Source organism: Chrysemys picta, chromosome 5 (genome assembly GCF_011386835.1).
Source record: "Chrysemys picta bellii isolate R12L10 chromosome 5, ASM1138683v2, whole genome shotgun sequence".
Lineage (NCBI taxonomy): Eukaryota > Metazoa > Chordata > Testudines > Emydidae > Chrysemys > Chrysemys picta.
The window spans coordinates 112,122,068-112,135,757 of NC_088795.1; the positions used below are offsets into that span (position 1 = coordinate 112,122,068).

At 42.5% G+C, this 13,690-nt stretch overlaps 1 protein-coding gene across 1 annotated transcript; it reads left to right on the forward strand.

The window, feature by feature from the left end:
- Positions 1 to 10,442: 10,442 nt before the first annotated feature.
- On the forward strand, positions 10,443 to 13,009 carry LOC135983757 (uncharacterized). The gene is made up of 2 exons (XM_065597022.1): positions 10,443 to 11,369; positions 12,364 to 13,009. Exons 1-2 carry the CDS (start codon positions 10,793 to 10,795, stop codon positions 12,837 to 12,839), a joined length of 1,053 nt encoding a protein of 350 aa, XP_065453094.1. The 5' UTR covers positions 10,443 to 10,792; the 3' UTR covers positions 12,840 to 13,009.
- Positions 13,010 to 13,690: the final 681 nt, after the last annotated feature.

Consider the following 13,690-nt stretch of genomic DNA (forward strand, 5'->3'; position numbering starts at 1 on the left):
ACCACACATCACCTCCATGTTGGTACATATAGCAAAATTCTTTCCACACATGCACGGGAAAAAATAGAGGGAGAACTGTGTTTGGTTCTCCATAAACAAACTCATAATGGGAAAGAGCATTGTGGTATAGGCTGTGATGTTTAGAATTTCATAAGCAAGCAATAGAAATACCGATTCAAAACTTTTAAGAGTGTCACTTACAGCTAGCTGACACATTCCTCATTATTTCTGCATAATTTTGGAAATTTTACTTATGCATTGGTCTTTGAGGACTATGGACTGAGTAGTTCATGCCACAAGATGACCAGTGTACAAGTAATTTGCAAGAAGAGGTTTTTTTTCCCCCCGTGATGAAAGTGACTAGTGAGTAGGTGGGCCTTAGCACCTGCCTAGAATTATTACTAAGCCTAATCAATTTTTTCAGAAATGTATCTCACTATACTGTTGCTATGACAACATTTTGCTACAAAGCCTGAAAACAATTACACAAATTACTATGATGTGAATTAACACACAGCAAAAAAATTCAAAAATACAATTCAAATAGGTATCCATATTATAATTAAAACATCAGGAAAGTGCCTAGACTTGAAGCTCTTTCATTTTTGCTTTAATCTCTCTCATTGCCCAGTAAAGCCTTCAGTAATTCCAAAATGCACTTCATCATTTGAATGATTGTAAATCACATGCCAAATATGGTAAAAAGAGCATTTCCAAGTGCTCTTGTAATTCTTAAATTATATGCTTAACATTCTCAGTTTCTGTGTTGGGTGAGTGGAGTCTAATGTATAAATCTGTTAAAAATAGCTAGTCAATGTTTTTTAAAAAGTCACAAAATAATAAAACATAGGATCCATTTTTTATCTAGTAAATTGTACTATTATATATATTTAGAAAGCACTACCTTGTTGTAAAATAGCAAAGAGTGAATACTTCAGTTCTTAAACATTGAATAAATCAGGGATATACACCCATCAGTTACAAAAGAATTCCAGCTGTAGCTATTGTGAGGTATTGGGATGCTTATTTGTATTTTGATCTTTATAATCTTTTTTGTAGGGTATGTAATTTTTCAGTATTGCCCTATGACATTTTTCAGAATGCTATTTTATCACACCTCTGTTTAAATATTGTACAAAACATATGAATAGTAAGGAAGATAGGAGCTACTTTATTAAACTTGTGGTGCCTGGAGTGTCCCTGAAGATATGATTCATCATTTTACCTGTCAAATCTGTACTTCTGAATGATGGAGATCTGTAGCTGTTCTTGACTCCCTCTTCCCACTTTGCACTCAAATGTTCTCTAGGTTGAAAAAAAAACAGAAATATCATGAACTGTTCCCTTATTAGTAAACTTTTTCAAGTAAAATCCATCCTCTTACATAAGGAACCAGAAATAAAATACCCCAAATCTGTTGGTTGCTTAGTACAGGTGATTCTGTTTATCCTGACTGGTGTGGGAAGTCATCTCGGTCCACTTGTGGGTTAGCTGAGCTATACTGCTAGTTATAAAAGCCTCCTATGGAGAGGAGGTGTGTGAATCAAAGGGGGTTATTTCTCAGGTGATTGCTTTAGAGGCTCATCTAGGATCATGTTATTGTTGTTGGAGCTGGCGTAAAGCTACAGTCTGGGGAGGCAAGATTAGGCAATTTGACAAGGAATGGGGGAGTTTGTTTAAAGCTCCTGAAAACAGCTGGGGATTGTTTTTAAAAGGATCCTCCATTTTCCAAGGGGCTGAATTAAATGTGCTTGAAGGAAAGGCTCTTTATCAGAAGCAATGGTTCTGAAAGATTTTAAAGCTGTATTCTACTTTCTGTGTATCTGTGACATGCTTTTTGTATCCACACATCTACATTAGTTAACTGTCCCCAATACACCTACATACTAAGGTGACCAGTGCCCTATAAATACTACATAGCACAATGTTAATTTCTAACTTTTGAAAAACAAGCTTGCCATGAAGTGTAAGGAGTTTGGGGCTTGATTCACACACGTATTTAGTGTCTATGTCCAAAATTTAGATGCCACTGACATTCTCAGACAGACCCACTGCTCAGCTGCTGCTTAATCCTATAGGCACATAAAGTCCCCTACGTTTCTTCTAGTAGGCATGAGCAAAGATGCCTAAATTCTGATGCCATCCCACAGAAAAATCTTCTTAGAGCCCTAGTGCAAGCCAAAGTCTCCGCAGGCTTCTCAAACTAGGTGTTCCCCCACCTATCTTGCCTAAGGTGCTTAATATACTAGGTATGCTTTGAGCAGGATTACTGGATTGGACCCTGCATCAAAGAAATCTGGGATTATTGGGGCAAATGCATGTGCATCCCAGAATATCCAACAGCCCAGTAGTTAAGGCATTGCCTCAGAGGTGGGAAACCCTGGGTTGAATTCTCACTTACCTGCTTTTGAATAGGAACTTGAAAAAACGGTTACTTACCTTCTGTAACTGTTGTTCTTCGAGACGTGTTGTTCACGTCCATTACACATGAGGTGTGCACGCGCTGCGTGCACGGACGTCGGAAACTTTTTCCCTCAGCGGTTCCTGTCGGGCTAGTAGGGGCCCCCCCTCCCGCCAGAGCGGCGCCCCGCTCTAGCGTATATATATCCCTGCAGGCCCGACCCTCCCTCGGTTCCTTCTTGCCGGAGACTCCGACAGAGGGGAAGGAGGGTGGGGAGTGTAATGGACATGAACACCACATTTCGAAGAACAACAGTTACAGAAGGTATATAACCATTTTTTCTTCTTCGAGTGATTGTTCACGTCCATTACACATTAGGTGACTCACAAGCTTACAATTGGAGGAGGGTAGGAGTCAAGGAACAATTGATTGAAGCACAGCCCTGCCAACCACCGCATCCTCTCTGGTCTGGTGATGGATTGTGTAATGGGCTGTGAATGTATGTATCGACGACCAGGTGGCCGCTTTACAGATTTCCTGGAGTGGAACCTGCACCAAGAAAGCCGCCGAGGACGCTTGGGTCCTAGTTGAGTGAGCCCCGATCGCCGGGGCTGGTACGTTGGCGAGCTCATAGCATGTGCGAATGCAAAGCACAATCCACGCTGACAAGTGTTGAGTCGAGATAGGCTAGCCTTTCATTCTCTCCGCAATGGCAACGAACAGTTGTGTCGACTTGCGGAATGGCCTGGTCCATTCCAGATAGAAAGGCTCTACGGACATCGAGGGTATGCAGGCTGCTGTGGCTTGGGTCCGTATGGGGCTTAGGGAAGAACACGGGTAAACAAACGTCCTGCCCCATATGAAATTGCGTAACCACCTTAGGAAGGAACTTGGGGTGCGGCCTCAGTTGCACCTTATCCTTATAAAGAACTGTATATGGGGGTTCCGAAGTGAGAGCTCTCAACTCCGATACCCTCCTAGCCAATGTGATGGCCACTAGAAATGCTACCTTCCATGAGAGGTGCATGAGGGAGCAAGAGGCTAGGGGTTCAAAGGGCGGTCTCATGAGTTTAGTTAGGACCAGGTTAAGGTTCCATGCGGGGACCGGCAAGTGCGAGTAGGGAAACACCCTCTCCAATCACTCGAAGAAGAAAAAACGGTTATCTCCCTCTCCAAACAAATTTATTTGAGCATAAGCTTTCATGAGCTAAAACCCACTTCATCAGATGCATGCAGTGGAAAATACGGTAGGAAGATAAGTGGGTTTTAGCTCACGAAAGCTTATGCTCAAATAAATTTGTTAGTCTCTAAGGTGCCACAAGTACTCCTCGTTCTTTTTAATAAAGTGTTTTTTAAAGATATGCTTGTGTTCACCATGTCTGTCACAAGACCCACCCCAGAATACCCAATGAGCTGGTAGTTGGGAACTCAGCTGGGATGTAAGAGAACTGGCGTTGAGTCCCTGCTTCAAATCAGGGATTTGAATACAAGTCTTGCACATGCCAGCTGAGGGCCCTAGCCCTTGGACTATCATGGGGTGGGAGGAGTTTCACAAGAAAGAGCTAACCTGGTTTAAGCACCTAACTCCAGAGAATTTTTCTGGCATGATCCAGTAAGTGAACTATCTTTCTCTTATTCTAGTCTCAAGGGTTCCACTGTGTGACTTTAAAAATCATTTCTGCACCATGGAAGCTTGTACAAGACAACATCACTCCAAAACCAATAAATTAAGGGCATTATTGTATGATGTGCTGAGTATCCTTGACTCCAGTTGAAGTCCATGGGAGTTGAGGGCACTCACCTCAAGGGCTCAACTTTGAAATGCACTATCTCAAAGAAAATTCTATTCTGGCAAAATTAAAGTTCATATTCCTCCCCTTTTTTGCTTATGGTACTTAATACTAAAAGAACAAGATGACATGAACACATTTACCAAAATTCATATACAAGCGTTAAGCCACTGAGAAATAATGCAATGTTTTAGTTGTTTTATATCCCTGCAGTTAACACACATTCTTGATTAAATGATTTATCTGTTACGAAATGTTTAAAAACAGCACATCTATATGTCATGAGGACAATAAAGCTATATTAATACCAATTTTACTTATGTACACCTAAAAATGTACCATTGTAAGGAAGTTAAAGTTTTGATGTGTGCTGGAAAGAAAATACCAAGTTGTAAGAAACAGAACAGTTTGGACCTCAGCCTTCCATAAAAACTCCACACTTTACTAATGATTGGAAGTGAATATGGACTAACAAGAGCTGGCTAATCACAATTATTTTCTTTAAAATACACACCCTCCAAATCTTCCACAAATAAAAAAAATCAACAGGGTTTAAATCAACAGGGTTTAATTATGGCTTAATTAAGACTCATGTCTAAATAGCTGGAGAATTTTACAGTGTGCAGACACACAGGGATGATCTGACTGTTCCTAAGTGCACCTCTTTTTTTTTTTTTCTAAACAACAACAAAAAAGACAAACCTTCCTCTTTCTTCCTCAACAGCTGATCTATAGGATGGACCGATTGGACTGTATAGTCTGGATACAATCCTTACTATCCTCTTTGTGGATATATAGCTCCCATTAGGAGCAATTACAGATCTGATGACCTCTAGAGACTAGACCTCTAAGGCCTTGTTTACAGTTTGAGCATGAATTTAAATAAATTGAGAAACCAATTTAATTACATCTGTGCAACACCCTGGCATGAACACTCTTACTTGGTATTAACAGTGTCATATTTCAGAGATTCGTAGATTCCAAGAACAGAGAGGACTATTGTGATCATCTAGTCTGCCCTCTATATAAGACAGGCCACAGAACTTCCCCAAAACAATTTCTAGAGCAATTTTGTTTAGGCTAGTAAGATATCATATTTAACAGAAATCAAAATAGAATACTCTTAATCTAAAGTAAGTGTTTTCAAAGCAGAGGGATTTAGCTGAATCAGTTTCTAAACCAACTTAGTTAGATCAGTGCTCAAACTGTTTTTAGACCAGCCCTAAGACTTGCTGGGTTTATTGCTGGTTCCTTGCATCTTGATACCTCTTTAAGTGGCTATTGTAAGTTACCACATTTTGCCTTATCCTGTTCTCCATTGGCTTGCACCTTCAGTAGTCATTTCCTAAGTGCAAAGTGGCTGTAAAATGGTACCAGCCTGATCTGCTAGTGATTTAAACCCATTTTGCTCTGAAGTAAATGATCATACAAAATTCCATGCAATGTTGAATCAGGTCCAGGGACTTTGAAATAACAGATATTTTTAAAAATAATACAGTCAGGCTTCAAGATCTATGGATAACCCCATCACGGAGTAAAGACACGGTGAAATCCTGACCCACTGAAGTCAATGGGAGATTTCAACCGCCACAGACACTAATCTTTTCTCTGTCATGAAACAAACCAGTTTTCACTAGATTTCTGAATAATGACTTTTGGAAAAGTCTAAAATTATAATTCTCACACTTGGGAGCCATGCTCCAAATCACTTAACCATACTATAGATCTCTGTTGCATACTCTGCACTCTTTCTGTTCATGGCTCTTCTACTAATATCAGTCGAAGTGCTATCCATGGAACTGATGGATGCTGTGTATACAACGCAGAGCCCCACCATGATAAGAAGAGATTTTTACCCTTGTCAAGAAGTATTGCAAACCAACATGTTGCTATAGTTTATAAAGTCATTTTCATTAGGTTTTGTATCAGATAAGATAACAGCTGATAGGAAAAACAAACTTATAAAAATAGAATTAATAAAGTTTTCTGTATGCTGAAACATTTTTGTTACATATTGATAACATACAAGATTTTTTTTTATTCTGGACACCTTGTATTTTAATTTCAATGTAGTGAAAATCTGTATAAGGTGAGGTCTCTGACCTTTATCTTACTGACTAAGATAATAGTGAAGCAAATGCAAAAACTAATGTATGATTGTTTTGCCCTTGTATGAACAGTGCAAGATCTCTGAAATTCAGCATGTGTACATATGCATCAATTCCAGGAAATGTTATCTTCAAATACCATCTGAATGACAAGATAAACAGACTGTTCACAAATGGAATTTTCTAACTTTTTAAAAACAATTTAAACCAAGACAGACAATTTTTTATTTTTAAAGGAATCAAAGTGATGCAATTCAATCATTTCATGTTATGTGAAGAGTTACCTTTGTGGATATCCTCTTTCCCACCGTCATGCACACATTGTCTCTAACCTTGATGGTAAACTCCTTGAGACTGGGAATTTATCTCTCTATGCAGCACCATGCACACCAATGGCATCATATACAAATGAGTATCACAAACACTTACACCAAGTTTGTTGTTAATTGAGCTATTTATAAACTGCCTTTCCTCATCCTCCAATGTCATAAAGCATGGGTCAGTAATCCCATAACAATGTGCAACACAATTATCAATCAAAAAGGAAACCTACAAAAAGAGGAAACATGGAAAATTGCTAAGGATGTGTACAAAAAAATAGCGTAAGCATGTAGGGACAAAAATCAGAAAGGCTGAGGCAATAAATCACAGAATTTGGGGACTTCAACAGCAGAGTCAAGGGAAAGGGGTTGGGTCAGCTTCTGTGGCCTGCATCATGCAGGGGGTCAGACTAGATGATCATAATGGTCCCTTCTGACCTGAAAGTCTATGAGTCTATGAACTAGCAAGAGACATAAAAGGCAATAAGAAAAATGTTCTATATATACACATTAGGAGAAAGAGAAAGACAAAGGTAAGTGTACTACTACTTAGCAGGGAAGAAAGCCAACAACAAATGACACCAAGAAGATTGAGGTATTCAATGCCTATTTTGTCTCATTCATGACTGAAAAGGTTAATTGTGAGCAAATAATTAACACAGTTATTAACCACAAGGGGGAGGGAACACAAGCCAAAACAGGGAAAGAACCAGTTAAAAATATTTAAATATGTTAGATATATTTAAGTTGGCAGGGCCTGACAAAATTTACTGTAGAGTACATAAGGAACTAGTTGAAGCAATCTCATAATAATTATCTTCAAGAACACATGGAGGACAGGTGAGGTCCTAGAGGACTGGAGAAGGGCAAACTGTATCTATCTTTTTAAAAAGAAACAAAGAGGACCTGGGGAATTATAGACAAGTCAGTCTAACTTCGATACCCAGAAAGATACTGGAACAAATTATTAAACAATCAATTTGTAAGCACCTGGAGGATAATAGATTGATAAATAATAGCCAGCATTAATTTGTGAAGAACAAATCAGGCCATACAACCTAATTTCCTTCTTTGACAGGGTTACTGGCCTAGCGGATAGAGGAGAAGCAGCAGATGTGATATATCTTGATTTTAGTAATGCTTTTGACAGAGTCCACATGACAGTCTCATAACGGAAGTTGGATGAAATCATCATCAGGTGGGTGCACAACTTGTTAAAAAAACCACACTTGGTAGTTATCCATGTTTCACTGTTCACCTGGGGTCACAGAGGGTTCTGTCCTGGGTCTAGTACTATTCAGTATTTTCATTAATGACTTGGATAATGGGGTGGAGAGTATATTTATAAAATTTGCAGATGATACCAAGTTAGGAGGCGTTGCGGGCACTTTGGAGGACAGGATTAGAATGCAAAAGGACATTGACAAATTGGAGAATTGGTCTGAAATCAAGAATTCAATAAAGACAAGTGCAAAATACTACACTTACAAAGGAAAAATCTAATACACAATTACAAAATGAGGAATAACTAACTAAGGTAAATACTGCTGAAAAGGATCTGGGTATTGTAGTGTATCAAAAATTGAATATGAGCCAACAATGTGATGCAGTTGCAAAAAAGCCTAATATCATTCTAGGGTGCATTAACAGGAGTATCATATATAAAGCATGGGAGGTAATTGTCCCGCTTTACTCGGCAATGGTGAGGCCTCAGCTGTAGTACTGTATTTTGTTCTAGGTGTCATGCTTTAGGCTAGATGTGGACAAATTGGAAAGAGTCCAGAGGAAAGCAGCAAAATGACAAAAGGTTTAGAAAATGTGACCTATGAGAAACTGTTAAAAAATCTGGGTATGTTTGGTCTTGAGAAAGGAAGAGTGAGAGGGGAAAACTGATGATAGTCTTCAAACATGTTAAGGGCTGTTATAAAGAGGATGATGATCTATTGTTCTCAATGTCCACCAAATGTAGGCCAAGAAGCAATCAACTTAAATCTGCAGCAAAGGAGATTTAGGTTATACATTAGGAAATCTTTCTAGCTATAATGATAGTTAAGTACTGGAATAGATTTCTAAGAGAGGTTGTGGAATCCCCTTACTAGAAGTTATTAAGAACAAAGTTAGACAAAACACCTGTCTGAGATGGTCTAGGTATATTTGGTCCTGCCTCAACACAGGGAGATGAACTAGAGATGACATCTTGAGTCCCTTCTAGCCCTATATTTCTATTATTCTGTTATTGTGACCTCAAAGCTGGACACTCATATTCGGTAGGCTGTGTTTGTTTTCATGGTATGATCAAGATACTGACTATCATGTTTTAGATTCATAGTTCTACCATGCCTGTGGCTTCCCATCTCCATCAAACTGGCTTCTGCACAACAATAGGGTAACCCATCAGTCCATCACCTGCCTCACACACGTCTACTTCTTCCCCAAACTGGATCCAAAAGCATGAAAGACAGGAGCACTCCAAAACCTCCTGACTCCTCTAACTCTGTTAGCTACTAGTAAATTAAACATTATTGAAATCTATCATCACAAACAGGATCTGACACTGCAATAACCAAAGAGCAGCAGGCACTGATCCACATCTTGCAGCACTATGCTGCTGGCTGGGTCGGGACATGGCTCCTTCACAGGGCCTTGACAGCTGGGCATGCCCACTGAGAGCAGAAGGGAGTACTATAAGAACAGCAAGGAGAATTTCTGTCATTGTTCTTTGGTCTAACAATTGCTTCTATTTTATGTTTGGAACGGCCCTTAAAAACCATTTGTAGATCATAGCTGCTGCTTACCATGGTAGTTTTGCCCATGAGACTCTGTTGTTCAGCAAGTTTACTTCAAGGTTCTACTATTCATATTTAGAGCTAGCTATAGCAGAAGGCCACTCTTTCGGTGACTCAACATAACAACTGAGATAATCAAACTGGAACAGCTCACCCACACATGATATAGCCTTGAGGTAGATCAGGAACTACTGTCATACAATCCTGTTTGTGGTCTCAAACAAACTGAAGACCTTTTAGTTCCTTTTTAGGGTTCTTGATTTGGTATGAAACCCCCATTCTGGGATCTTCTCAGGCTTGTTGCTCATTAATTATTAGTTCTAGGCCTCAGAGGGTATTGTTCATAGATGGCTATTCATAAAATAAGTTGATTATTTGAGTTGATTATTTGATTTAATAAAGTTATAATCACAAAATGTCTCATTCCACTCATTCATTAAGATGGCTGAGTGCCCACTCTCAGCAGGGAAGAATTTGGCTCCAAAATTCTGACATTCATTTTCATGTTTTAATGCCATAATATGGAAAGTCATGCTTAGAGTTTTCTTTTTTGAGGAGTGGGGGGAGGGCATTCCAAATAACATTTTCATTGTTTTTTAAATGTTCTCTAATTTGACATTTAAAGCTTTGGCAACACCCTGCATTTTTCTAGGTTCCCCAGTACCTCTCAGAAAGAACTACCTCATTCTCAGTGTTATAAAAGCTGTGCAGGGGGAGCATAAGATTGTTTTACTCCTGTGTGATCATGCAGTGACGAGGGAGGAGACTGTGCCTTTAAGAGCTGAGGTTCCCAGACAGGTGCTAGTGTTGTTATGCACAAATGGTTAGAACTGGGCACAGAATAAAAAGAACTCTTGCGAGCACCTTAAGCTCTGAGCGATCACTGAATACCAGCTGGTACTATACATAAAGAAAAATTAAGAAGATTCCCAGAGAGGAAGAATGGAGCAGTTAATAGCTCCACCAGAGCTAAAACTCTGGAAGTGTGGAAGGCCTGGTCTACACTAGGCGTTTATGTCGAAGTTAGCGCTGTTAAATCGAATTAACCCTGCACCCGTCCACACTGCGACGCTATTTAGTTCGACATAGAGGTCTCTTTAATTCGACTTCTGTACTCCTCCCCGACGAGGGGAGTAGCGCTAAATTCGACATGGCCATGTCGAATTAGGCTAGGTGTGGATGGAAATCGACGCTAATAGCTCCGGGAGCTATCCCACAGTGCACCACTCTGTTGACGCTCTGGACAGCAGTGCGAGCTCGGATGCTCTGACCAGCGACACAGGAAAAGCCCCGGGAAAATTTGAATTTGAATTCCTTTTCCTGTCTGGCCAGTTTGAATCTCATTTCCTGTCTGGACATCGTGGCGAGCACAGCAGCACTGGCAACGATGCAGAGCTCTCCAGCAGTGATGGCCGTGCAGTCTGGGAATAGAAAGAGAGCCCCAGCATGGACTGATCGTGAAGTCTTGGATCTCATCGCTGTGTGGGGCGATGAGTCCGTGCTTTCCGAGCTGCGATCCAAAAGAAGGAATGCAAAGATCTACGAGAAGATCTCTAAAGACATGGCAGAGAGAGGATACAGCCGGGATGCAACGCAGTGCCGCGTGAAAATCAAGGAGCTGAGACAAGGCTACCAGAAGACCAAAGAGGCAAACGGACGCTCCGGATCCCATCCCCAGACATCCCGTTTCTACGAGGCACTGCATTCCATCCTCGGTGCGGCCGCCACCACTACCCCACCAGTGACCGTGGACTCTGAGGATGGGATACTGTCCACGGCCGGTTCCTCGGACATGTTAGGGGACGGGGAAGATGAGGAAGGAGATGAGGAGGGCGAGGCAGTCGGCAGCTCTCACAACGCTGATTTCCCCGACAGCCAGGATCTCTTCATCACCCTTACAGAGATCCCCTACGAAGCGTCCCCAGCCGTTACCCCGGACACAGAATCTGGTGAAGGATCAGCCAGTAAGTGTTGTAAACATCTAAACATTTATTTTTAACAAAACAGGAATATTAACAATTAAAAGAATGGGTTGTTCATGATTAGTGTGCCCTAGGCGCTTAACGGTTTAGTAAGGGGCAGTGCAAGTTTTGAAAAGAAATCTAGCAATGTCCGGTTTTCAGTGATTGTCCTGCACAAGCCGCTCTACTGTTTATTCCCTGCTACTGCAGCTACAGTAAAATGCGGTCTATGTGTCCGGGGATAGAGCAGTAATCCTCCTGGGACATCTCGATGAAGCTCTCCTGGAGGTAACTTGAAAGCCGTTGCATGAGGTTCTTGGGGAGAGCGGCCTTATTGGGTCCTCCGAAGTACGACACGTTGCCGCGCCACGAGATTATCAAGTACTCCGGGATCATTGCTCTGCACAGCAGGGTGGCATACGGCCCTGGTCTTTGGAGGCTTTCCCGGAGCATTCTCTCTTTGTCGCTCTCGGAGATCCTCATCAGGGTGATGTCGGCCATGGTGACCTGCTTTTAATTAGGTAGGGGAATGTTAGTGTTGGGACTGCTTTCCCGTTCCTTTACAGAACTGTAACCGCTGGTTTGCAGCCACGCGGTGGAGGCGGGAGAGGGGCAGCCGAAAGGGATCGTTCCCGGGGACAGCCGCGAGGGGGTGGGACAGGGGCAGAGTTCCCGCTTGCCGGATTGCTGGCAGCAGGGACTGACATTGATTTAAATGTGAAATGAGGCCAGTGGTAATATAAAAGTTTTAAACTGCCACAAGTGTACGGCTTACCATGTCTGCCTGCAACAGAAATTCCGTTGTGCTGCCTCGCTTCTCAAATGTGCTGTTCAAGACCCCAGGCACTGAATGCGAAGGCCGAGAATTCGACCTTGTGCTGAGTGCGCATGTGAAAGGTGCTGTGCATGGTCTTGTTCACAGAGAAAGACTATGTTCTTTGTTCACAACTACATTTATCTTTCTGAGGAATTCACTCCCTTTTTCCCATTTCCACAGCCCCATCTGCGACTGTCTCACAACCTAGCCTGGAATCACACTCCCAGAGGCTAGCGCGGATTAGGCGTAGGAAGAAGAGGACACGGGAGGACATGTTCTCTGAGCTTATGGCCTGTTCCCAAGCCCAGGCAGCACAGCAGACCCAGTGGCGGGAGAACTTGACCCGAATGCACCAAGCCAACATGGATCGGGAGGAGAGGTGGCGGCAGGAAGACCAGCAGGCGACTCAAACGCTGCTTGGACTACTGAGGGAGCAAACGGACACGCTCCGGCGCCTTGTGGATGTTCTGCAGGAACGGAGGCAGGAGGACAGAGCCCCGCTGCAGTCCATCTCTAACCGCCCTCCCCCGCCACCAAGTCCCATACCCACCTCACCCAAAGTGCAAAGAAGGAGAGGCGGCAGAGTCCCTGCTAAGTCTCACTCCACCCCTGCAGAGAGCTCTAGTAGCAGAAGGCTCTCATTTCCCAAAATTTGAAAAGTTCTTTCCTTCCCGCCTGACACAAGCCCCCATCCAAGTTTCACCTCCCAATGCCATGTGTAGTTGATAATAAAAAATTCGTTTCTGTTAACTACTGTTTCAATCATGTTCTTTTGGAGGAGGAGGGGAAAGGGGGTTGGTAATTGGACAGGACAGTCTCCTTTGGCAGGGTACATAGTCAGGGGCAGGCACAGCAGCAGGGCACATACACAGTGCAGTGATGCAGTGACTAGTTGCCCCGGTTAGTCTGGGAGGTTGTTTTGATGTAATGTTGGGGGGGGGTGGGTTGCTCTGTGACTTTGTGGCGGGGGAGGGCAGTTACAGATCTTAAGCGCCGGTCCTTAGGCAGGATCACAGAGCCACACAGCATGGGATCTGTAACCGTCCTCCCCCTGCCACAAAGTCAAATAGACCCCCCATACACACAGTCCCGATCAGGAGGGTTGACAGGCTCCGTTGAAACAAGCATCCCACCGCAGCGGAGCCTGTCAATCCTTGAGTTTAGAAGCTGCATTCGCGTCACAACACTACACCCGCCCCGCACCACAGTCTGCGTCCCAGTTTTAAAAAATTCCCGCGAAAACAGTATTAAAGAAAACGGTGTGCTTTAACAAAGTAGAACTATTTTTATTTCGACACGTGTGTTGGAGGGGGGGTGAAGGGGGTATGTAACTGGATAGGATAGTCAACATTACCTGGGTAAAGAAACGGGGGCAGGTTTAGCTTCTCAGTACACAAACTATAAAGTCACAGGTTACCCTGCTCACTCAGGAACTTTGCTTTCAAAGCCTCCCGGATGCACAGCGCTTCCCGCTGGTCTCTACTAATCGCCCGGCTGTCTGGCTGTG